This window comes from Oncorhynchus nerka, linkage group LG13 (genome assembly GCF_034236695.1).
Source record: "Oncorhynchus nerka isolate Pitt River linkage group LG13, Oner_Uvic_2.0, whole genome shotgun sequence".
Classification (NCBI taxonomy): Eukaryota; Metazoa; Chordata; class Actinopteri; order Salmoniformes; family Salmonidae; genus Oncorhynchus; species Oncorhynchus nerka.
In genome coordinates, this window is record NC_088408.1 from 75,136,269 (window position 1) to 75,160,833 (window position 24,565).

Below are 24,565 nucleotides of genomic sequence, written 5' to 3' on the forward strand. Positions count from 1 at the left end.
GGGCTGAGGTAGAGTTGAGGACAGGGCTGAGGTATACTGAGGGCTGAGGTAGAGTAGAGGACAGGGCTGAGGTATACTGAGGGCTGAGGTAGAGTAGAGGACAGGGCTGATGTATACTGAGGGCTGAGGTAGAGTAGAGGACAGGGCTGATGTATACTGATGGAACTTGCTCAGTCTTTCAGAGAGGAATGCCCAGGTTAACCAGGGTCACGGTCAGATACACAGAGAAATTGCACCAGAGTGGAAAACACTATAACACTACATTACACACACACACACACACACACACACACACGCACACACACACACACGCATGCATATGTAATACAATGATAGCCAAGGACAGCAATATACACACATTTATTTGAAAAACATTATTTTAAACGTAAATAAAGTTTGCTGTCTTTATGAGTAAAGGAGGCAAGTGAAGCATTTCCTGTTTGAGGAGTTGGTAAAGAACATGAACCCTTACCTGTCCGCAGGTGTTCTGTAATGGAGTCTGGTTGTCCAGCTTCTTCACTTTACAGGAGTTCCTGAAGACAAGCACTGAGGTCAGAGCTACTGAGACCAATTCTAACGCTAACCCTACCCAGATCGTAGCCAACCCACCGACCGTGTGTGTGTGTGTGTGTGTGTGTGTGTGTGTGTGTGTGTGTGTGTGTGTCAGGGGAAGCAGCTAGACCTAAAGGTATAGGATTCCTGTGATATGAGACTGTGTGAGACTGAATCAATGTACTGAGCATAGAGAGAGAGAGTACAGTAGGATAAAAGCAGAGGAAATACAAGAGAAAGCAGGCTTTGAAATCAGCCCTCATTCTGTGCTCTCTCTGTTGCGTTGCTCTGTGCGTCTGCTGCTAAACTGCTCAATTGCAGCAGAAAGCAGATGACAGGCTGTTGCCTAATAGAATAAGAGCAGGGTCACCAAACCACTGCACAGAGCATGACTATGCTCATACAGAGAGTATCTGTGAAATTGCTGTTGGGTATTATGAGGTCACCTCTCTCCTTTTCTCGGTATTGAGGTCAGGTAGATGATGTAATTGACTAGCCCCGCCTGGGAGAAGCTGATGACTGCGACAACCTGAGACTGCAGTAGAGAGTGCGGACCAGGGCTGCTCTCTGTAGGATTGTGGTGTAGGAGAACATGCATGGGGGGCAGGGAGAGGAACAGGCAGGGGGAGAGGTAGCTCAACTGGGCAGGGGGAGACAAAGAGTCTGGGGAAATGGTTGAGGCCTAGTGGAGGGCCTACAGAGACATACAGTAAACAGTACTTACAGCGTCATACAGAGGAAACGGACCTGCTCAGCGGTCCTGATGCCACACAGAAAGAGACTCAGAGACAGGTCAGGACAGAGTATGGGGGAGACAGGAGAGGGGGTGGGGGGGAGAGCGGAGCGGAGCGGAGCGGAGGGGAGGGGAGGGGAGGGGAGAAGATTGGTTGAGGAAGGGAGAGATAAGATCATGTGATTTTATGCTAAGTGGTCAGGCAGGGAACTGTACTGGTAGAGCCAGGATGGTTAGTTTGGTTCCTTAAACCAGAAGGGGAGGATGTTAGGACTGAATGATAGGCAACACAAGATACTGTAAGATAAGATGTCTTATAAGAGTGTTACTCACGTGATGCCTGTGCTCTTCCTAGGTGACTGTCTGTCTGAGTCCTCTGGTCTGTCCATTTCAGAAGTCAGGCTGTTGGGGTGAGAGTTGATGTTGCCATTGGGGTCAGAGGTCATAGGAGCAAGATCCTCAAACTCAGCGGGGACGGGGGGGTTGTGGACGGGGAGCGAGGGGGGACGTAGGGCGCGGGGCTGAGGCAGAGGGGACGGGGAGAGACCATCTTCTCCAGGTCTGGAGGTAAACATCAGGTTTAGGTTCTGGTCCAAACCTGCTCTGCTCTGGGAGGGGGAGGGGCTATTGAGGTTGTTCAGGGCATCCTGGACTTCCTGGAGGGAGGCGGGATAAACATCCTGATTGGAGTTCCTGTCCAGGAAGGCACGGGGCGTCAGCTGTCCGTCATCTCTGGTGAGGGCTGCAGAGAGGAGAGGCAGAGTCAGTATCTCACGCTGGAGACAAGCAAGACAGCAACCTTTCTTCAAAAGGTTTTTCAGGGATTTAATTTTTAGATTTCTCTGTATCTTATTTCAGATAATATACTACAGAAAGTGTACATCTCTCTCTCACACTCTCTTCACCAATCCCTCTATAGCTTATCTTTTCTCTAAAGCCTATTCCCTCTCTCTCCAAGCGGTAAATCTGCAAGACGTTTGTCCTCTTCTCTCTTTTGTGTGCGTGCGTGCGTGCATCTCTATGTGTCTATGTGTGTGTTAGTCTCTCTCCCTTAATGTGCTACAGATTTCCTGCCAGCGTTCTCTCCACCAAGGACACAGTGACCCTGGGCTGTAAGAGCTTCCTGTGTAATCACTATTAGATGTGACTGTGGGGCACTCTCCCATTCTCAGAAACATCTCTGCATTTAAAGTCTTGCTGTAAAACACATTCATAAAATGTGTGGGAGTGCTCCTCAGTCCCCAGTGCGCAGGGTGGAAAACATCTCTGGAATAGGATGGGGCATTGGGTGTATGTATACCAAATGACACCCTATTCCCTACATAGTGCACTATATAGGGTGACATTTTAAACCCTACAGTGACTCAGACCACTGCAGCTCCACCGCCTCAGTTCATGGCTATTTAAAAGCATGTATGGACTGAGGTATGTTTGAATATCCTCTCACTTCCTGTTAGAACACTCACAATGGCTCCTCACTTCTAGAATGCTAAGAATGGTACCTTACAATGATCCCTGTGTCAACAAACACCTCGTCAAAAGCAAACACTGATACACACACACACGCACACACACACACACACACACACACACACACACACACACACACACACACACACACACACACACACACACACACACACACACACACACACACACACACACACACACACACACAAACACAAACGCACACACACACACACACACACACACACACACACAGTAATACAGTCATGGTTTGAGTACATGTTCAGCCCAGGACCCTGTTGTGTTTAGGACATGGGACCTGCAATGCTGCTAACATGCATTAACTTTCCAGTCTGGGCTGAGAGGGGCTCTAGCCCAGGCCCCTGTCAACCACATTTGAGGGGTTAGGCTCCAGAGAGAAGGCATCGCTGAGCAGTCCTGCCACTATGTCCTGCATGTCTCATTAACATTGGGATACATGCAGCTCTACAGACACAAGTCAGTGTCCTTAGGTTATTACGTGTGTGTGTGCGTGCGCATCAGGGTTGCAGACTCATACTGCTGTACAGTGATCTCGCTGTTACAGAGAAATCCAGCAGATTTCAGGAACACAGAACAATGAGACTACACAGCCATCCACACACGCACGCACACCAACACACACAGACACACAGACACACAGACACACACCCTTGTGATATTGCTCTCTCTTTCTCAGAGAGATAGGGTGTGTCAGATCATCTTTCAATTGTCCTTTCTCAGAGATATCAATAACATGTCACAGTTAAACTGTCCTCTGTGGATGTGTAATACAGAGTCATTATGACAATCCCAAATGTATGCTCTGTCAGAACGAAGAAACGTTCCTTAACCCTAACTCACCAGAATTATCTGGGAGTAGAACAGGACAACCTCACCCCTGCCCTTTAGAACAGGCCTCACACTGTAGCCTACACCAGCTTCTAAACATTTTAAAGAGATTCTCCGGTACTTTTGTCATCTTTTTAGCCAGAAGTTTGGCTCTTGAGACAAAAGTGGCCCACAAAAATGGCGTACTACGCCACATAAATGCAGACATGTGCACCACGCCATTGCTTTCTCTCTCTCGCTCTGCAGTGTGTGCATCTTGCTAGTAGTAATCCTGCTCATAGATTATGCATGTATGAACTACATACTGACACATCCAGCCCAACGTGGGACATTTAAAAAAGATCTACTAGTCTTTAACAGGGTACCACATTGATGAGAGGGAGAGAGAGTACTTAATATAGAATTCTATAGTAAACTGTAGTATACTGTAGAATACTATACTACACACTGTAGTATGCCTCGATCATGTGTAGTACTTACTATATAATGTTGTAGTATACTGTAGTAAATACTACAGTCTGCAAAAACACTACTGTAATTACTATAGTATATACTATTATTTTTCTTACTGCAGTACTTCTACTATAGTAAACTGTAAATAGTACAGCATATTACAGTAAAGTCCACAAAAACACTACAGTGAATACTATTGTATTCAACCATAGTATACTATTTTTTCATGTGGGCAGACATCAGACATCTAGTGTTGTTGTTACCGTGTAGATTGCTCCCTGAGGTGACGTAGTCAAGTAGACTGTGATTATTCTACCAGACTGAATTGTCTCTCAGTGAATGTTTTATTTAGGGCACTAACCCAAATATACACAAGCAGCATGTGATTGGCTGCTGTTCTATAAGAGGAGGGGTTGTTATTGTCTACAGAGACAGAGATGTAGTACATTTGGATCATAGAATGCCATCTTCTGATTGCATTGTGTCTAGATACAGAATAATGAATCCAAAACAAAATCAACTAATCTGGTCCAAGACGCCACAGAGCAGTTCATTTTAATAGGATAACATTATGTCTACAAACTCCACAATGGTCAACAACACATGATCTGTTTCATATGACCCGTGTGTGCTGTAGGTTTGGTGTGTGTGTGTGTGTGTGTGTGTGTGTGTGTGTGTGTGTGTGTGTGTGTGTGTGTGTGTGTGTGTGTGTGTGTGTGTGTGTGTGTGTGTGTGTGTGTGTGTGTTTGTTAGAGGGGCACTCTCGTTTATGTTGTTGGCACTGACCAAAAAAATAGTTGTCTTTATTGGTCTCTGTGGCATTACTGAGCAATAATAGACTAGCTTATGACCAGCGGCCATCTGTCAATTTTTTCCCTCTGAGCAGGATAAGGGTTTAACTGATACATAGGTAGTGAGCTGAGGATGGAGTCTCACCTTTGTCGGCAGAGTTATCCAGCTGGGTCAGGTCCTTCTGCAGACCTGGAGACTCCGCCACTGGTGTCTCAAAGTTCCCTTCTGAATCTGAACTAGAGAGAGACAGTGAGAGAGAGAGACAGCGAGAGAGAGAGACAGCGAGAGAGAGAGAGACAGCGAGAGAGACAGCGAGAGAGACAGCGAGAGAGAGAGAGAGAGACAGAGAGAGAGAGAGAGAGAGAGAGAGAGAGAGAGAGACAGGGAGAGAGAGAGACAGCGAGAGAGAGAGACAGCGAGATAGACAGCGAGAGAGAGAGACAGCGAGAGAGAGAGAGAGAGAGAGACAGCGAGAGAGAGAGCGAGAGAGAGACAGCGAGAGAGAGACAGCGAGAGAGAGAGACAGCAAGAGAGAGAGATAGAGAGAGAGACAGCGAGAGAGACAGCGAGAGAGAGAGAGAGAGAGAGAGAGAGAGAGAGGGAGAGAGAGAGAGATTACAGGTCAGTACACTCTGATCTATTTCCTTGGAAGTTTCAGGATGTCTGGTGGAGTGAGGTCATACCTTCTCTATGATGTCATATCCTGTCATGTTAGTGTACCACCTGCTGCTCTGTATGGCTCCTTCAACAGCCCGCCAATGGAGCTTATAAGGAGTGTCACAGTAAGATAAGTAAAGGGGGAGGAAAGGGAAAGAGGGAGGAAGGGAGATGAACCCTGCCTGGCCACCTGCTTCCACTAGCCTCCTCCTCATCCTGCCAACGTGTCCTCAATACACAAGGACAGACTGTGTCGCAGTCTCTCGCTCTCTTCCACTTTCTCTCTCTCGGTCTCTTTCACTCTCACACACACACAAACACACACACAGAGTCTTGTATAGCTAACCTTGTCGGCACACACAATTCAGTCCCCATTCAAAGTCCTATTTTCCCTAACCCCCTGACCCTAACCCTAACCTTATAACCTGTACTCTAACCCTAACCCAAAAACCTAACCCTAACACTAACCCTAGCTCCTAACCCTAAACCTAATTCGAACCCTAACACTAATTCTAACCTTACTCCTAAACCCCATAGGAACAGCATTTGACCTTGTGGGGACCAACAAAATGTCCCCAGTCCCCAGTCTGTTTACTATTCTTGTGGGGACATCTGGTCCCCACAAGAATAGTTAAACACGTCCACACACACACAGCTTGGAAATAAGTCTGGGCCTGGTGTCTGGGACCCAGAGACGGGTGTGTGTGTGTGTTTTCCCAGGCACTTAAATGCACATCAGACCGTCCACACACTAATGAAAAACAGCTCAGGGGAACAAAGACACAGGCTCCTGAAACACAGACAGTCAGCCCTCCCTCCCTCTCTCTCTATATATCACACACATCACATCTAAACCACACAGAGGTAATCCTTAAAAAACACACACACAAAGCAGGCCCAGACAATCAGTCCCAGCGATGGCCTCTACACTGCGATCTTGGACAGTTACTTGGAAACTAGAAACTGGCACAAAAAAATCCCACATCTTTAGAAAGCTCAACCTCCCTTCCCCCAACCCTCCTCCAACCTTCCCTAACCTTCCACCAACCCTCTCCTCCTGGCCCTCTCTCACAGACAGACATATTATGAAAGCAGACAGATTATTTGTTGTCCCATAAGAAAGCAAACAGAGCTACAGTACCTACAAAAACAGTTTTACCAGAAGGAAGGAGGGGCTGTCTGTATGAGTGGTCACCTGCTTTTAGACATGACAACATGATCTAATCACGGTTACGCAGAGCGGCAGCAAAGAACAAGAGACCACGTCAAAACAACATCACATCACATCTCCCTCTTTCTCTTTCTGACTCTTTCTCTCTGTCTTTTACTGCCTCTCTCCCTCTAGGTTTCTGCCTCTCCTTCCCTCTAGGTTTCTGTCTCTCTCTCCTTCCCTCTAGGTTTCTGCCTCTCCTTCCCTCTAGGTTTCTGCCTCTCCTTCCCTCTAGGTTCTGTCTCTCTCTCCTTCCCTCTAGGTTTCTGCCTCTCCTTCCCTCTAGGTTTCTGTCTCTCTCTCCTTCCCTCTAGGTTTCTGCCTCTCCTTCCCTCTAGGTTTCTGCCTCTCCTTCCCTCTAGGTTTCTGTCTCTCTCTCCTTCCCTCTAGGTTTCTGCCTCCCTCTCCTTCCCTCTAGGTTTCTGCCTCTCCTTCCCTCTAGGTTTCTCTCTCTCTCTCCTTCCCTCTAGGTTTCTGCCTCTCCTTCCCTCTAGGTTTCTGCCTTTCCTTCCCTCTAGGTTTCTGTCTCTCTCTCCTTCCCTCTAGGTTTCTGTCTCTCTCTCCTTCCCTCTAGGTTTCTGCCTCTCCTTCCCTCTAGGTTTCTGTCTCTCTCTCCTTCCCTCTAGGTTTCTGCCTCCCTCTCCTTCCCTCTAGGTTTCTGCCTCTCCTTCCCTCTAGGTTTCTGTCTCTCTCTCCTTCCCTCTAGGTTTCTGTCTCTCTCTCCTTCCCTCTAGGTTTCTGCCTCTCCTTCCCTCTAGGTTTCTGTCTCTCTCTCCTTCCCTCTAGGTTTCTGTTTCTCTCTCCTTCCCTCTAGGTTTCTGTCTCTCTCTCCTTCCCTCTAGGTTTCTGTCTCTCTCTCCTTCCCTCTAGGTTTCTGTCTCTCTCTCCTTCCCTCTAGGTTTCTGTCTCTCTCTCCTTCCCTCTAGGTTTCTGTCTCTCTCTCCTTCCCTCTAGGTTTCTGTCTCTCTCTCCTTCCCTCTAGGTTTCTGCCTCCCTCTCCTTCCCTCTAGGTTTCTGCCTCTCCTTCCCTCTAGGTTTCTGTCTCTCTCTCCTTCCCTCTAGGTTTCTGCCTCCCTCTCCTTCCCTCTAGGTTTCTGCCTCTCCTTCCCTCTAGGTTTCTGTCTCTCTCTCCTTCCCTCTAGGTTTCTGCCTCCCTCTCCTTCCCTCTAGGTTTCTGCCTCTCCTTCCCTCTAGGTTTATGTCTCTCTCTCCTTCCCTCTAGGTTTCTGCCTCCCTCTCCTTCCCTCTAGGGTTCTGTCTCTCTCTCCTTCCCTCTAGGTTTCTGCCTCTCTCTCATTCCCTCTAGGTTTCTGCCCTCTCCCTCCTCTCTTTCTCTCTCTCTCTGTCTGTATGAATAATAACAGAAAATTCCCCCAGTCATCCGGACAGGTTACTTCAGTCTGTTGATAATCTCTCTGCACGTGTACACACACAATGTCTCTCCTCTCCCTCGCACGTGTGCCAGACAGGCATCACACACACACACATACACACCTGTAGCCTACTTACTTTCCGCCTTCATCCTTGGTTCTGGGCCCTCCGTCCTCCTCCTCCCCTCCTCCCCGTACAGCTGACCAGGTCCATTTGGCCCACTGGACCGGAGACAGCAGAGACCCCCAGGACATCTTTATTGAGACACACCAGGTCCACTACCACTCCTTTATACAGTACACAACCCTTTGGGTACGGTTCCACCGCTCTGGCTCTGATGATACTCCTGGTTCTAGTTCTGGTAACCTGATGGTTCTACAGTTCCATTGTCGGTTCTGCTACTCCCACACAGCGTCCAGTTCTCGTCTTCAGCTAGTGTTCTGGATCGGACTCTTTTCTTAGTTCTGCTGCTCCTCTGTGCATCAGCATCAACACACCAGAGGAGAGGAGCGGAAAGGAAAAGCAGAGGGGGAGGAGGAGTGACTCACCACAGAGTATGTTTACCTCTCTCTCTTCTCCTTCTGTCTAGCTCTCTCTTTGAGCTGTTGTGTGTGTTCTTTCTCTTTGAGAGGATGTTGGTTTTATGGCATCTCTCGTTTCTCTCTTCTCTCTTCACTTCCTCCTCTTGCTCTAGTTTCCCAGCCTGCTCTTTTACATTGTTGATTTCCGGAACAAACTGTGACAGAGGCTGACAGTTCTGTGATGACGCTGTTGGTTTCTGACTCTCTGTCAGATTACAGATTAATGTAGCATCAGTAGCCTCTTCTCTTCTTCCTCTGCCTCTCTCGGTTTCTCTCTGCCTCTCTCTATCCTCCGCTCCAACTCTGAATGCTAGACCAGCGATCAGCTGGCTGCCAGACTGCTCCCTCCTCTTTCCTCTCCCCGCACCCTCCCTCGTCTGCTCTCACTCCCACCCAAAGAGAGTTTGCCTAGCCCTCCACCCCTTCCCCCATCTCTCTCAGGCTGTTCTATTGTGAAATGGAGAGAGGCATGTTGTGAGAGGAGGGAGAAGAGAGGGAGGGTAAAGGAAGGGGGTTAGAGAAGGAAGGGAGCAAGTTTCCTGTTTCAAAAGAGCCGTTGGATTTTTAAGAGTCAGCTGACTGTTTACACAGAGTGGTAGATCCCTAGTGTCCCAAGGAGTGGGAAAGAGAGGGAGGAAGAAGGGAGAGGAGGAGGAGGAGGAGAGAGGAAGACACCTAACACAGCTAGGACGACAGGTAGTACACATGTTTCTGTCAGACCTGACCAGACACAATATAGATAGAGAGTTAGATAGATAGAGTTGATGTCGGAAGTTTACATACACTTTAGCCAAATACATTTAAACTCAGTTTTTCACAATTCCTGACATTTAATCCTAGTAAAAATCTCTGTTTTAGGTCAGTTAGGATCACCGCTTTATTTTAAGTATGTGAAATGTCAGAATAATAGTAGAGAGAATTATTTATTTCAGCTATTATTTCTTAAATCACATTCCCAGTGGGTCAGAAGTTTACATACACTCAATTAGTATTTGGTAGCATTGCCTTTAAATTGTTTAACTTGGGTCAAACGTTTCGGGTAGCCTTCCACAAGCTTCCCACAATAAGTTAGGTGAACGTTGGCCTATTCCTCCTGACAGAGCTCCTGTAACGGACTCAGGTTTGTAAGCCTCCTTGCACGCACATGCTTTTTCAGTTCTACCGACACATTTTCTATAAGATTGAGGTCAGGGCTTTGTTATGGCCTCTTCAATACCTTGACTTTGTTGCCATTTTGCCACAACTTTGGAAGTATGCTTGGGGTCATTGTCCATTTGGAGACCCATTTGCGAACAAGCTTTAACTTCCTGAGTGATATCTTGAGATGTTGCTTCAATATATCCATATAATTTTCAATTCCTCATGCTGCCATCTATTTTGTGAAGTGCACCAGTCCCTCCCGCAGCAAAGCACCCCCACAACATGATGCTGCCACCTCCGTGCTTCACGGTTGGGATGGGGGTCTTCGGCTTGCAAGCCTCCCCCTTTTTCCTCCAAACATAACGATGGTCATTATGGCCAAACAGTTCTATTTTTGTTTCATCAGACCAGAGGACATTTCTCCAAATAGTACGATCTTTGTCCCCATGTGCAGTTGCAAACCATAGTCTGGCTTTTTTATGGCGGTTTTGGAGCAGTGGCTTCTTCCTTGCTGAGCGGCCTTTCAGGTTATGTCGATATAGGACTTGTTTTACTGTGGATATAGATACTTTTGTACCTGTTTCCTCCAGCATCTTCACAAGGTCCTTTGCTGTTGTTCTGGGATTGATTTGCACATTTCGCACCAAAGTATGTTCATCTCTAGGAGACAGAACGCGTCTCCTTCCTGAGCGGTATGACAGCTGAGTGGTCCCATGGTGTTTATACTTGCATACTATTGTTTGTACAGATAAGCGTGGTACCTTCAGGCATTTGGAAATTGCTCCCAAGGATGAACCAGACTTGTGGAGGACTACAATTTTTCTTTAGCTGATTTCTTTTGATTTTCCCATGATGTCAAGCAAAGAGGCACTGAGTGAAGGTAGGCCTTGAAATACATCCACAGGTACACCTCCAAGTGACTCAAATCATGTCAATTAGCCTATCAGAAGCTTCTAAAGCCATGACGTCATTTTCTGGAATTTTCCAAGCTGTTTAAAGGCACAGTCAACTTAGTGTATGTAAACATTTGAGCCACTGGAATTGTGATACAGTGAATTATAAGTGAAATAATCTCTCTGTAAACAATTGTTGGGAAAATGATTTTTGTCATGCACAAAGTAGATGTCCTAACCGACTTAGCAAGAAATTTGTGGTATGGTTGAAAAATGAGTTCTAATGACTCCAACCTAAGTGTATGTAAACTTCCGACTTCAACTGTAGATAGATAGATAGATAGATAGATAGATCAATCTATCTCTATAACATTAACAACATTCAGTTTGCTACTGCTGTATTTGTTCCACTGACTCTTCTATCCTCATCATTACAGTTTACTACATCTGTCACATCAAAACAAATCCAACTAAAACATTTAGTTCCTCTCATGAATAGACAACAACCATCCTTACAACCCTCCAGACCTGTTCTCTCTATAGTGGTTTGTCAACCATATGGAAACTCTCTCTTTCCCATCTCTGCAGACACACACACACAACATGAACCACACATGCACACACACATGAATATATACACCCACAAGCCTGAAGGGTGCTCATGATGTCTTACATAACTCACAAAATGCGCACACACAGACACACTCACACTGACACACAGCACTGAGTACCACATGTCGTGACAAAAATCTGACTAACAACCATCCCAATCACTGAAACACATACAGTGGGGCAAAAAAGTATTTAGTCAGCCACCAATTGTGCAAGTTCTCCCACTTAAAAAGATGAGAGAGGCCTGTAATTTTCATCATAGGTACACTTCTATGACAGACAAAATCAGAAAAAAAAATCCAGAAAATCACATTGTAGGATTTTTAATGAATTTATTTGCAAATTATGGTGGAAAATAAGTATTTGGTCACCTACAAACAAGCAAGATTTCTGGCTCTCACAGACCTGTAACTTCTTCTTTAAGAGGCTCCTCTGTCCTCCACTCGTTACCTGTATTAATGGCACCTGTTTGAACTTGTTATCAGTATAAAAGACACCTGTCCACAACCTCAAACAGTCACACTCCAAACTCCACTATGGCCAAGACCAAAGAGCTGTCAAAGGACACCAGAAAGAAAATTGTAGACCTGCACCAGGCTGGGAAGACTGAATCTGCAATAGGTAAGCAGCTTGGTTTGAAGAAATCAACTGTGGGAGCAATTATTAGGAAATGGAAGACATACAAGACCACTGATAATCTTCCTTGATCTGGGGCTCCACGCAAGATCTCACCCCGTGGGGTCAAAATGATCACAAGAACGGTGAGCAAAAATCCCAGAACCACACGGGGGGACCTAGTGAATGACCTGCAGAGAGCTGGGACCAAAGTAACAAAGCCTACCATCAGTAACACACTACGCCGCCAGGGACTCAAATCCTGCAGTGCCAGACGTGTCCCCCTGCTTAAGCCAGTACATGTCCAGGCCCGTCTGAAGTTTGCTAGAGAGCATTTGGATGAACCAGAAGAAGATTGGGAGAATGTCATATGGTCAGATGAAACCAAAATATAACTTTTTGGTAAAAACTCAACCCGTTGTGTTTGGAGGACAAAGAATGCTGAGTTGCATCCAAAGAACACCATACCTACTGTGAAGCATGGGGGTGGAAATATCATGCTTTGGGGCTGTTTTTCTGCAAAGGGACCAGGACGACTGATCCGTGTAAAGGAAAGAATTAATGGGGCCATGTATCGTGAGATTTTGAGTGAAAACCTCCTTCCATCAGCAAGGGCATTGAAGATGAAATGTGGCTGGGTCTTTCAGCATGACAATGATCCCAAACACACCGCCCGGGCAACAAAGGAGTGGCTTCGTAAGAAGCATTTCAAGGTCCTGGAGTGGCCTAGCCAGTCTCCAGATCTCAACCCCATAGAAAATCTTTGGAGCGAGTTGAAAGTCCGTGTTGCCCAGCAACAGCCACAAAACATCACTGCTCTAGAGGAGATCTGCATGGAGGAATGGGCCAAAATACCACAACAGTGTGTGAAAACCTTGTGAAGACTTACAGAAAACGTTTGACCTCTGTCATTGCCAACAAAGGGTATATAACAAAGTATTGAGATAAACTTTTGTTATTGACCAAATACTTATTTTCCACCATAATTTGCAAATAAATTCATTAAAAATCCTACAATGTGATTTTCTGGATTTTTTTTTCTTCTCATTTTGTCTGTCATAATTGAAGTGTACCTATGATGCAAATTACAGGCCTCTCTCATCTTTTTAAGTGGGAGAACTTGCACAATTGGTGGCTGACTAAATATTTTTTTGCCCCACTGTACACACAAACATACGCACACGCACAAACTAGTCCAAGCCAAATGAGATGTGTTGTATGAGAAACATCAACCATGACTAATCTAATAACCATTTTCTACTGTGGAAGAGCAGAGCGAGGGATGGATAGAGGAAACAGTTGACAGCTTCTCTTTTATCTCCAATTTCATGTCTTTACTCTGCTCTCTTCTGCTCAGACGTGATCAGCAAGATGGAGAACCCACAAAGACACACAGAGGGTACCCTCTCTCCCTCTGACACCTTCTCCGTCTCAACCTCTCTCAGACCAAACCCCACTGTAGACCTTTGAGAAAGAGAGAGGAAGGGCAGAAGAGAGCGCGAGGGTGGGTACCGCGTATTCTGTATATTTTGGTAGGACTTTTTGTCATGTGTATCAGGAATGCCTGGCATAGCTTTCCCTCCCCTCTCTATTGTCTGCTGTCTGTGGCAGGCAGGACAGACCTGTTGGGGGAGCTATTCAACCGTTTTTATCACAGCCTTCACATCCCTTATCACCATGTCAACACCCTCTCTCTACATCTGTATAGACCAGGGTCCACTCACACTAGCCTGGTCAAGCAGACACAAGTTTTGTTTCAGAATGTGAGCTATTGCGAGCTCAGGCTGGTTTCACAAGGCTACACCCAGTCTACATGTGGGATAAACAGTCCACTTTAAACACAAGCACACGTACGCATGCACACACAAACACAGTTAGGTCTGACAGAGCAGAGGTTGACAGTGCCTTGACTCACAGGCAGGAAAATGTGCAGAGGAAAGGAAAGAGAAGGAGATGAAGAGAAGACAGAGTGAAAGAAAGAATAGTCAGGTCTTACGTAACTCCTTTCCTTGCATCCAGAAATAGACCAGCACACATGGAACCCTGGCGGAGCCACAGACATATAGCCATACTCTAGTCTAGAACCCATGCAGTCTGGAACACACTGAGACTTCACACTGACACTTCTAGAACAACACCAAAGGTCTAACTCCATGAAGCTTCACAGAGCTTAAACCAAACAGAGGTTTTTTCTATAGAGTAAAGAAGGATATTAGAATTCTAACAGACATACAGCCATTCACATTTATGACTATAGATGACTCTATAAACACAGAGGGTAACATTCCCTGAGTAAACACAGAGGGTAACATTCCCTGAGTAAACACAGAGGGTAACATTCCCTTAGTAAACACAGAGGGCAACATTCCCTGAGTAAACACAGAGGGTAACATTCCCTGAGTAAACACAGACGGTAACATTCCCTGAGTAAACACAGAGGGTAACATTCCCTGAGTAAACACAGAGGGTGACATTCCCTGAGTAAACACAGACGGTAACATTCCCTGAGTAAACACAGAGGGTAACATTCCCTGAGTAAACACAGAGGGTAACATTCCCTGAGTAAACACAGAGGGTAACATTCCCTGAGTAAACACAGACGGTAACATTCCCTGAGTAAACACAGACGGTAACATTCCCTGAGTAAACACAGAGGGTAACATTCCCTGAGTAAACACAGAGGGTAACATTCCCTGAGTAAACACAGACGGTAACATTCCCTGAGTAAACACAGAGGGTAACATTCCCTTTGTCTGGAAGTCTGACCACATCCTAACCCTATCCCCCAGACAACTAGCAGACTAGTGTGTGTGTGTTGTGTACGTGCGAACAGCCTAGTCTATCATCCCTTTTCGTTTAATTAAGATGTGACTGAAAGTGACAGGTGTGTGTGTGTGTGGTTAGGAGCTAAATATAACTAGTATGATAAACATTCATTGTAGCCACATGAGGAATGATATACCGTATGAGATAATTGAGCAGGCTAGGACACACAGATGGGGATTACCAAAAGTGTTTTAATCCCTTCCATGACTCTGAATGATGATCTGAACAGTAAGTTTGTCTTTCCTATAATAGCAGGCCTGCCTGGTGAAGCCGTGGCACTGAGACAAAAACAGGTTCAACAACCCCATCTGGTGGTCAATAGAAGTCAACATAGCTCTCCTTCTGGGCAAGTAGGTCTACATACTATAATGTAGTGGTGAACCACAGCATTGGTGATACAGTCCCTCCAGTCTAAGGCCATACATACCTAAACACTGAGCACCTTACAGCACCCTAACAGTTTTATTCATGGTTTGATCACAAAACACAACACTCAAACTGTCCATGTGAACTTATGGTGGATACACATGAATGTTGTTTGTCTTGTGCAAGAGGAGAGCTCCATCTAATGGTGATCAGTGGTCTCTGACCAGGTCCAGTCTCTAACTGTCAGTCTGGAGGAGAGGCTCTGTTTTAGTCAGACAGAAACACACAGGAATGAGAGAGAAAATCACTGTTTAGAGTGCTAAGTACACCCACCCTCTGTCCCTCTCTGTCTCTCTCTCTCTCTCAGTCTCTCTATGTCTCTCTCAGTCCCCCTCAGGCAGTACTAACCATGTTTGAAATTTGAATACTGTTGTACAACTCTGTTCTGAATGCAGTAATGCTTTAACCTAGTTTCTCCCATGCTTGTGTATGTGCGTGTACTTGTGTGTAGAGCATCATCATGACGGGTGTTTAAATATAAATGACTATTGTCGGCATGGTTACAAGTAACCAGGCCAGCTGACATTACATCATCATCCTGGGGATGTAGTCTGAAGTGCATTGCATCATCTTGTATTCCAACAACAGCCCTTGTAATTGTGCTAGATGGTGAGAGAAAGAGAGTGAGGGGGGAGGGAGGGAGGGAGGGAGGGAGAAGAGCGAAAGAGGGAGAGAGAGAGAGAGAGAGAGAGAGAGGGAGGGACAGAGAGGGATAGAGAGAAAAAAGAGGGAGGGACAGAGAGAGGGAGAGAGAGACATGAGTAGGAAAGACAAGTGCAGATAGTGCTACAATCAGTCCTTTGATGGTGAATTTGGGAGGCATCCCCGAGATAGTTTGCAGATAACTAACATCTGCACATTTAATTTAGGCCCCAGAAAACACACACTGACACACAAATGATAGATGAAAGGGTCAGTACAACCTCTACTACACAGAGGTCTAGACATATTATCTTGAAAGATTAAGGACACCTGCTCTTTCCATGACTTAGACTGACCAGGTGAAAACTATGATCCCTTATTGATGTCACTTTTTAAATCCACTTCAGATCAGTGTAGATGACAGGGAAGAGACAGGTTAAAGAAAGATTTTTAAGTCTTAAGACAATTGAGATATGGATTGTGTATGTGTGACATTCAGAGGCTGAATGGGAAGGACAAACAATTTACAGTACATTCGGAAAGTATTCAGACCCCTTCACTCTTCCACATTTTGTTACGTTACAGCCTTATTGATTAAAAATATTTTGTGTGTGTGTGTGTGTGTGTGTGTGTTGAGGTGTCAGTGTAAGTGTGTGTGAGTGTGTGGTTAGAGTCCAGTGTGTGTGATTAGTTGTTGCAAAAGAACTAGTGCAAAAAAGGGTCAATGCAGGTAGTTTGGGTAGCCATTTAATTAGCTATTTAGCAGTCTTGCTGTTCAAGATCCTGTTGGTTCTAGACTTGGTGCATTGGTACACTTGCCATGCAGAGAGCATAGTCTGTGGCTTGGGTGGCTGGAGTCTTTGACAATTTATGGGGCCTTCCTCTGACACCGCCTGGTATAGAGGTCATGGATGGCCTGGGAACTCAGCCCCAGTGATATACTGGGCCATACGTACTACCCTATAGCGCTTTGCGGTCGGATGCCAAGCAGTTGCATACCAAGCGGTGATGCAGCCAATCAAGATGCTCTCAATGGTGCAGCTGTATAACTTTTGAGGATCTGATGGCCCATGGAGGAGGAGTTGTGGGGGGCGGTGAGGGGAGGGGGATGAAGAAATTAGGAGTCAGATTTCTGTTCCACTTAAAAATGATGAAGAGGCATTGTGTGTTTGGACCATGATTGATCCTTAGTGATGTTAACTTGAAGCTCTCAACCCGCTCCACTACAGCCCCCTCGTGTGAATTGGAGTGTCCTCGGCCCTCCCTTTTCTGTAGTCCATGATCAGCTCCTTTGTCTTGTTTACGTTGACGGAGAAGCTGTTGTCCTGGCACCACACTGCCAGGTCTCTGATCTCCTCCTTGTAGGCTGTCTCATCGTCGTCGGTGATCAGGCCTACCATAGGCATGTCGTCTGCAAACTTAATGATGGTGTTGGAATCGTGTGTGGCCACGTAGTCATGGGTGAACATGAAGTACAGGAGGAAACTAAGCATGCACCCCTGAGGGGCCCGCATGTTGAGGGTCAGCGTGGTGGATGTGTTGTTGCCTACCCTCACCACCTGGGGGAAGCCCGTTAGGAAGTCCAGGATCCAGTTGCAGAGGGAGGTGTTCAGTCCCAGGGACCTTAGCTTAGTGATGAGCTTTGAGGGCACTATGATGTTGAACGCTGAGCTGTAGTCAATGAACAGCATTCTTACATTGGTGTTCCTTTTGGGAAAGGCAGTGTGGAGTGCAATAGAGAGTACATCTGTGGATCTGTTGGGCCGTATGCGAAATGGATTGGGTCCAGGGTGTCTGGGATGATGGTGTTGATGTGAGCCATGACAAGACTTTCAATGAATTTCATGGTTACAGATGTGAGTGCTACATGGCGAAAGTAATTTAGACAGTTTGCCTTGCCGTTCTTGGGCATAGGGACTATGGTGGTCTGCTTGAAACATGTAGGTACAGTATTACAGACTGGATCAGGGAGAGGTTGAAAATGTCAGTGAAGACACCTGCCAACTGGTAAACGCATACTCTGCGTACGCGTCCTGGTAATCCGTCTGGCCCTGTGGCCTTGGGAATGTTAACCTGGTTAAAAGGTCTTACTCACATCAGCGTGATCACACAGTTATCTGGAACAGCTGGTTCTCTCACGCATGGTTCAGTGTTGCTTGCCTCGAAGTGAGCCTAGAAGGCATTTAGCTTGTGTCACTGGCCAGCTCGTGGCTGGGTTTCCCTTTGTAATCCGTGAATTTGCAAGCCCTGCCACATCCGACGAGCTCAGAGCCGGTGTTGTAGCATCAGATCTTAGTCCTGTATTCACGCTTTGCCTGTTTGATGGTTCGTCGGAGGGCTTAGCGGGAGTACTTATAAATGTCTGGGTTAGGGTCCCACTCCTTGAAAGTGTCAGCTCTAGCCTTTAGCTCAGTGTGGATGTTGCCTGTAATCCATGGCTTCTGGTTGGGATATGTACGTAGGTCACTGTGGAGACTTAAAAGTGCATCGACGATGTAATGAAGCCGGTGACTGATGTGGTAAACTCCTCAATGCCATCAGATGAAACCCGGAACATATTCCAGTCTGTGCTAGCATAACAGTAGTTTAGCATCCGCTTCATCGGACCACTTCCTAATTGAGCGCCTCACTGGTACTTCCTGTTTGAGTTTTTGCCGCAATCAGCCGCAATCAGGAGGATAAAGTTATGGTCAGATTTGCTTATCTTTTTGCCTATGTGTGTGTGTGTGCATGTGTGTGTGCGTGTGCGTGGCTATGAGGGATACGATTGTGGCTCTTATTTGCTGATCTATTTCAAGCAAATCATCATTTTTAAGTGGAACAGAAATCTGACTCCTAATTTCTTCATCCCCCTCCCCTCACCGCCCCTCCTCCATCTCTTTCATTCCTATTGTGAGTTGAGAGTGACCTGCATTTGGAGGGTTTCTCAGGGGGAGTGGGATATACAAAAAAATGATCTTCTATTTCACACCACACACTTGTACAGGTTACACACTTATACATGTGTGAAACAGGACAAATATAAGCACCCCCTATCAGATCTTTAGAGCCTATTCAGAATGTAGAACGTTGATCTATCTTTGGCCTGAAGCTCTCCCTCTTCCTCTCCACCTCTTCTCCTCTTCCTCTGTTCCTCTCCACCTCTCTGTCAGTACTAAATCACCAACATTACAACTCGCTGTCTATAGACAGACATTGTGCGTGTGTGTTCGTGTGCATGCAGTGGTGTAAAGTACTGAAGTAAAAATTATTGAAGTACTACTTAAGTACTGTTTGGAGGTATCTGTATCTTACTTTTTATATTTTTTAAACTTTTACTTTACATTCCTAAAGAAAGTATGTACTTTTTACTCCTATACATTTTCCCTGACACCCAAAAGTACTACCGGTAGTTCCATTTTGAATGCTCAGGCAGGACATCAATATGGTCCAATTCACAAACCTAACAATATAAAGCTTTGCCATCCCTACTGTCTCTGATCTGGCGGACTAACTAAAACCAAATACTGTGTTTGTAAATTATGTCTGTGTGCCCGTTTGTTCGTAAATGTAAAAACAAGAACATTATGTCACCTGGTTTGCTTCATATAAGGAATTTGATGTATAGCTTTTAAACATTTTTTTTACTCAAGTTTGACAATTGAGTACTTTCCCCATTACTGTACTTAAGTACATTTAAAACCAGATACTTTTAGACTTTACTCAAGTAGAATTCTACTGGGTGACTTTTCATTTTTCATTTCCATTAAGGTTTTATCTTTACTTTTACTCAAGTCTGACAATTTAGTACTTTTTCCACCACTGTGTGTACACCATTGTTGGGGGAATTATGTACCCTGTGTGTCCCTGTATTGCTACACACAATATTCTGGTGTCTGTCTGTCCCTCTGTCCCTCCTCTCTGTCAGTCTGTCCTTTCACAAGACAGAAGCCATTCGTCAGTAAAAGGCACATTACAGTCCGCTTAGAGTTTACCAAAGGGCACCTAAAGGACTCCCAGACCATGAGAAACAAGATTCTCTGGTCTGATGAAACCAAGATTGAGCTCTTTGGCCTGAATGCCAAGTGTCACGTCTGGAGGAAACCTGGCACCATCCCTAAGGTGAAGCATTGTGTTGGCAGCATCATGCTGTGGGGATGTTTTCAGCAGCAGGGACTGGGAGACTAGTCAGGATCAAGGGAAAGATCAACGGTGCAAAATACAGAGAGATCCTTGATGGCAAAGGTTCACCTTCCAACAGGACAACGAATCTAAGCACACATCCAAGACAACGGAGGAGTGGCTTCGGGACAAGTCTCTGAATGTCCTTGAGTGGCCCAGCCAGAGTCCGGACTTGAACCCCATCGAACATCTCTGGAGAGACCTGAAAATAGCTGTGCAGATACGCTCCCCATCCAACCTGACAGAGCTTGAGAGGATCTGCAGAGAAGAATGGGAGAAACTCCCCAAATACAGGTTTGCCAAGCTTGTAGCGTCATACCCAAGAAGACTTGAGGCTGTAATCGCTGCTAAAGGTGCTTCAGCAAAGTACTGAGTACAGGGTCTGAATACTTATGTCAATGGGATATTTCAGTCTTTTAGTTTTTAGTAGATTTGCAAAAATGTTGTCATTATGGGGTATTGTGTGTAGATTGAGGGGGGAAAAACAATGACATCCATTTTAGAATAAGGCTGTAATGTAACAAAATGTAGAAAAAGTGAAGGGGTCTGAATACTTTCCGAATGCAGTGTAAAATCAGCCAAACAAAGGCGTCTCTGTCTGTAGGCTTTCCTCTGATTTCATGAGGGCTCCAGCTAACAGAAGAAGTCTCAGATCCAAGTCACGGAGCCACTCAGGGCTTCAGGCTGTAAAATACCTTACAGTTGCACTACTCTGAGTAATTCAGTGTCAATCAGAATTACCTCCACTGTAAACAACTGCTGTGGAACATAACAACACCACTAATACATCCAGTGGTACTAATGAGTCACCGTGACAACAGGATGGTTAGAGCAAAGCAGCATCGTGGTTTGACTGGGTAGTGCGTGTGTGTGGGGTACTAAAGGGAAAGTGATGAAGTGTAAGAGGATTAGCAGATCATTAACATGGTACTGATCCACTGGGTCCTACTTGGAGAAAGAGAGGACTGGCTGATATGTTACCATGGATTTTTGAGCGAGTGAGTGAGGGAAATAACAACCAGATCTTTTATCACATAAGACCATAATTAAGGGACTCAACCACACCTTAACACTTGACTGAGGAGGACATCAATACCAGAGATAATGCAGAAAAGGCTATATTGACAGAAAATATTGTTCTCCTGTTGACTGATTACTGAATTTACATCCCACTATTGGGTTTCTTATGTACACATCTAGAACATTGTTTCTATCTTTCCCCCTAACATGTATTTGTAATTGAACTGCCTTTCATTAAACACTGTGTAGTATCATATAATTCAATTTTAGCTTGAACAATAAACGTTTTTGCTTGTTGCTTCTCTGCAAGACATCTTACTTCACAAGGGTTCAAGTACAAAACTGTGAATCCAGCAGCTGTTAGTGGTCAGGTGTGCCTCTGTCAGAAGTGTGTCTGTCAGTAAACCTGACCACATCTCTCTCATTACATCATTATTCATTACATTAGATTAGCCTCTACTAATGATCCTAATGACCTGTTCTCTCCTTCCCCTGTTCTAAAATTAAATCATTTACATTTACATGCTCACAGGACAGGAAAAATATCAATCTGGATAGAGTGCTCTAAAAGAGACATGCCAGTCGCTTGGAATAAGTCATAACACACACACACACACACACACACACACACACACACACACACACACACACACACACACACACACACACACACACACACACACACACACACACTGTAACAGTGATAGGGGGGTGTAGTCTACTCACATGCTGCTCTTCTTCCTGGGGGAGCCAAAGGAGTTCTTCCTGTGCTGACTGAGGGAGCCCCCCATGGCAACGCTGGGTGTGTGTTGTGTGTGTTGTATCTTGTTCAAAGCGACCGGCTAGTCTTTTTTAGAGCGCTTTCTCCATATTCCCACTCTTCCAAAATAGTAGAATCCCGGTGATGAAGGCACAGCCTCTATAGACTCTTCTCATTTAACACACTGCATCTCTCTTTCTCTCTCTCATCTAGGCTGAATGGTCTAGCAGCCCAGGAGCCCTGATCACATGTCAACTACTACACCAGTCCCTGCCCCTCTCCCTTTCCTCTCCCTCCTTTTAACCCCTCCTCTCCCTCTCCTCTCCCTCCTTCTAACCCTTCCTCTCCCTCTCTCCCTCTCCTTCTAACCCCTCCTCTCCCTCTCCTCTCCCTCTCCTCTCCCTCCTTCTTACCCCTCCTCTCCCTCTCCTCTCCCTCCTTCTAACCCCTCCTCTCCCTCTTTCCCTCTCCTCTCCCTCCTTCTAACCCCTCCTCTCCCTCTTTCCCTCTCCTCTCCCTCCTTCTAACCCCTCCTCTCCCTCTCTCCCTCTCCTCTCCCTCCTTCTAACCCCTCCTCTCCCTCTTTCCATCTCCTCTCCCTCCTGCACAGAGCAAATTACAGTCACTTGTAAGGAATTACAGAGATTCTCTAGAGAAAGACAGTGAATAGGGGAGAGAAAGAGAGAGAGAGAGAGAGAGAGAGAGAGAGAGAGAAAGTGGGAAGGAGGGGGTAGTGTTAAAGGCCACTAAGCTCTGGGAATGAGGGCGGGGGAGGATAGCTTGGCAGAGGGGAAGGGGGATGGGGAGGTGTGGCTAGCCTGGTATGGGTGAGGGTACTGTCCGGAGGGAGTCTCGGCCCTATTGTTAGTCGCTGAACAACAGACAGAGATGGGAGGAGGGAGAGGGGGGTGGTGAGATGAGAGAGAGAGCAGAATTAGGACGATACCCGCTAATGATCAAAATCTAGAAAATAGCCATTAAATTCGCAACCACCTAGATGGAAGCGATTCCCAAACCTTCCATAACATAACCATCCCCTACAGAGAGATGAATCTAGAGAAAAGTACCCTCAGCAAGCTGGTCCTGAGGCTCCGTTCACAAATACAAACAGAGCCCCAGGACAGCAACACAAATAGACCCAACCAATTCATGAGAAAACAAAAGATAATTACTTGACACATTGGAAAGAAATAACCAAAAAACAGAGCAAACTGGAATGCTATTTGGCCCTTAAAACAGTGTACATAGTGGCAGAATACCTGACCACTGTGACTGACCCAAAACTAAGGAAAGCTTTGACTATGTACAGATTCAATGAATATTGCCTTGTTATTGAGAAAGGCCGCCGTTAGCAGACCTGGCTCTCAAGAGAAGACAGGTTATGTGCACACTGTCCACAAACTGAGCTTTACTTCCTAACCTACTGCCAAATGTATGACCATATAAGAGACACACATTTCCCTCAGATTACACAGACTCACAAAGAATTAGAAAATCAAATCACATTTTGATAAACTCCCATATCGGTTAGGTGAAATACAACAGTGTGTCATCACAGCAGCAATATTTGCGACGTGTTGCCACAAAAAAAGGGCAACCAGTGAATAACAAACACCATTGTAAATAGTAAATACAACCCATATTTATTTTGGTTCAAGTCCAAGAGATCTTGGTTCAAGTCCAGGCTCTGTCGCAGCTGGCCGCGACCGGGAGACCCATGGGGCGATGCACAGTCCGGGTTAGGGGAGGGTTTGGCTGGCAGGGGTGTTCTTGTCCCATCGCGCACTAGCGACTCCTGTGGCGGGCCAGGCGCAATGCTCGCACGGATTTTCCTCTGACTCATTGTTGCGGCTAGCTTCCGGGTTGTGTCAAAAAGCAGTGTGACGCTTTGTTGGGTTGTGTTTCGGAGGATGCACGGCTCTTGACCTTCACCTCTCCTGAGTCCGTACAGGAGTTGCAGCGATGGGACAAGACTGTAACTACCAATTGGATACCTCGAAATTGGGGAGAAATGGGGTAATAAAAAATATATATATATTTAAATTTAACACAGGCTGCAGTGAGCTCTACGATAGTGACGAGCCCGGAACAAAACATGAAGTTGAAGAAGACAAAAGAACTCTAACAATCCAATGCTGTACTGTATCTAAGAAGGTGAATTTAAGTAGGATCAGTAGGATCATCCTAGGATCATTCTCTTCAAATCATCATCGCCTACAACTCCTGTACGGACTCAGAAGAGGTGAAGGTCACCGCTCTGGGATCATCGACAGATTAGCTGTCCACTCTTCCAGAACGAGTGCAAGTAAACAGACAACTAAGAAACACATTGTGACCTCTTGTGGACAATCAGAGACTTACACCTGAGAACGAAGGAGAACGAAGGAGAACGCCGTCCGAAGGAGAAGGCCCAATCAACCCTCCTCACAAAGCGGAACCCACCCTTTCCACGAATGCCTGGGCCCAACAGAGATACCCGACGAAGACCTTCAACATGTACAGTGGGGCAAAAAAGTATTTAGTCAGCCACCAATTGTGCAAGTTCTCCCACTTAAAAAGATGAGAGAGGCCTGTAATTTTCATCATAGGTACACTTCTACTATGACAGACAAAATGAGAGAAAAAATCCAGAAAATCACATTGTAGGATTTTTTATGAATTTATTTGCAAATTGTGGTGGAAAATAAGTATCTGTATTCATAGTCATGTAAAAGTCAGAGATTAGGGCCTAATGAATTTAAGTCAATTTACTGATTTCCTTAAATGAACTGTAAAATCTTTGAA

At 45.7% G+C, this 24,565-nt stretch overlaps 1 protein-coding gene across 3 annotated transcripts in view; it reads right to left on the bottom strand.

The window, feature by feature from the left end:
* LOC115140144 (transforming acidic coiled-coil-containing protein 1) overlaps positions 1–21,944 on the bottom strand; it is a 30,893-nt gene extending 8,949 nt beyond the window's left edge. Inside the window, exons 1-5 of one of the 3 annotated variants that reach the window (XM_029678287.2) lie at positions 21,748–21,944; positions 5,012–5,103; positions 1,619–2,027; positions 1,277–1,312; positions 473–533 (exon numbers count right to left, since the gene is read on the bottom strand). In XM_029678287.2, coding sequence (XP_029534147.2) covers positions 473–533; positions 1,277–1,312; positions 1,619–2,027; positions 5,012–5,103; positions 21,748–21,812 — 663 coding nt within the window. In that variant the 5' untranslated portion in view covers positions 21,813–21,944. Of the gene's footprint in view, positions 1–472; positions 534–1,276; positions 1,313–1,618; positions 2,028–5,011; positions 5,104–8,243; positions 9,027–21,747 lie in introns of those variants that run through there. The other 2 variants (XM_029678285.2, XM_029678286.2) reach the window with 2 other exon arrangements.
* Positions 21,945–24,565: the final 2,621 nt, after the last annotated feature.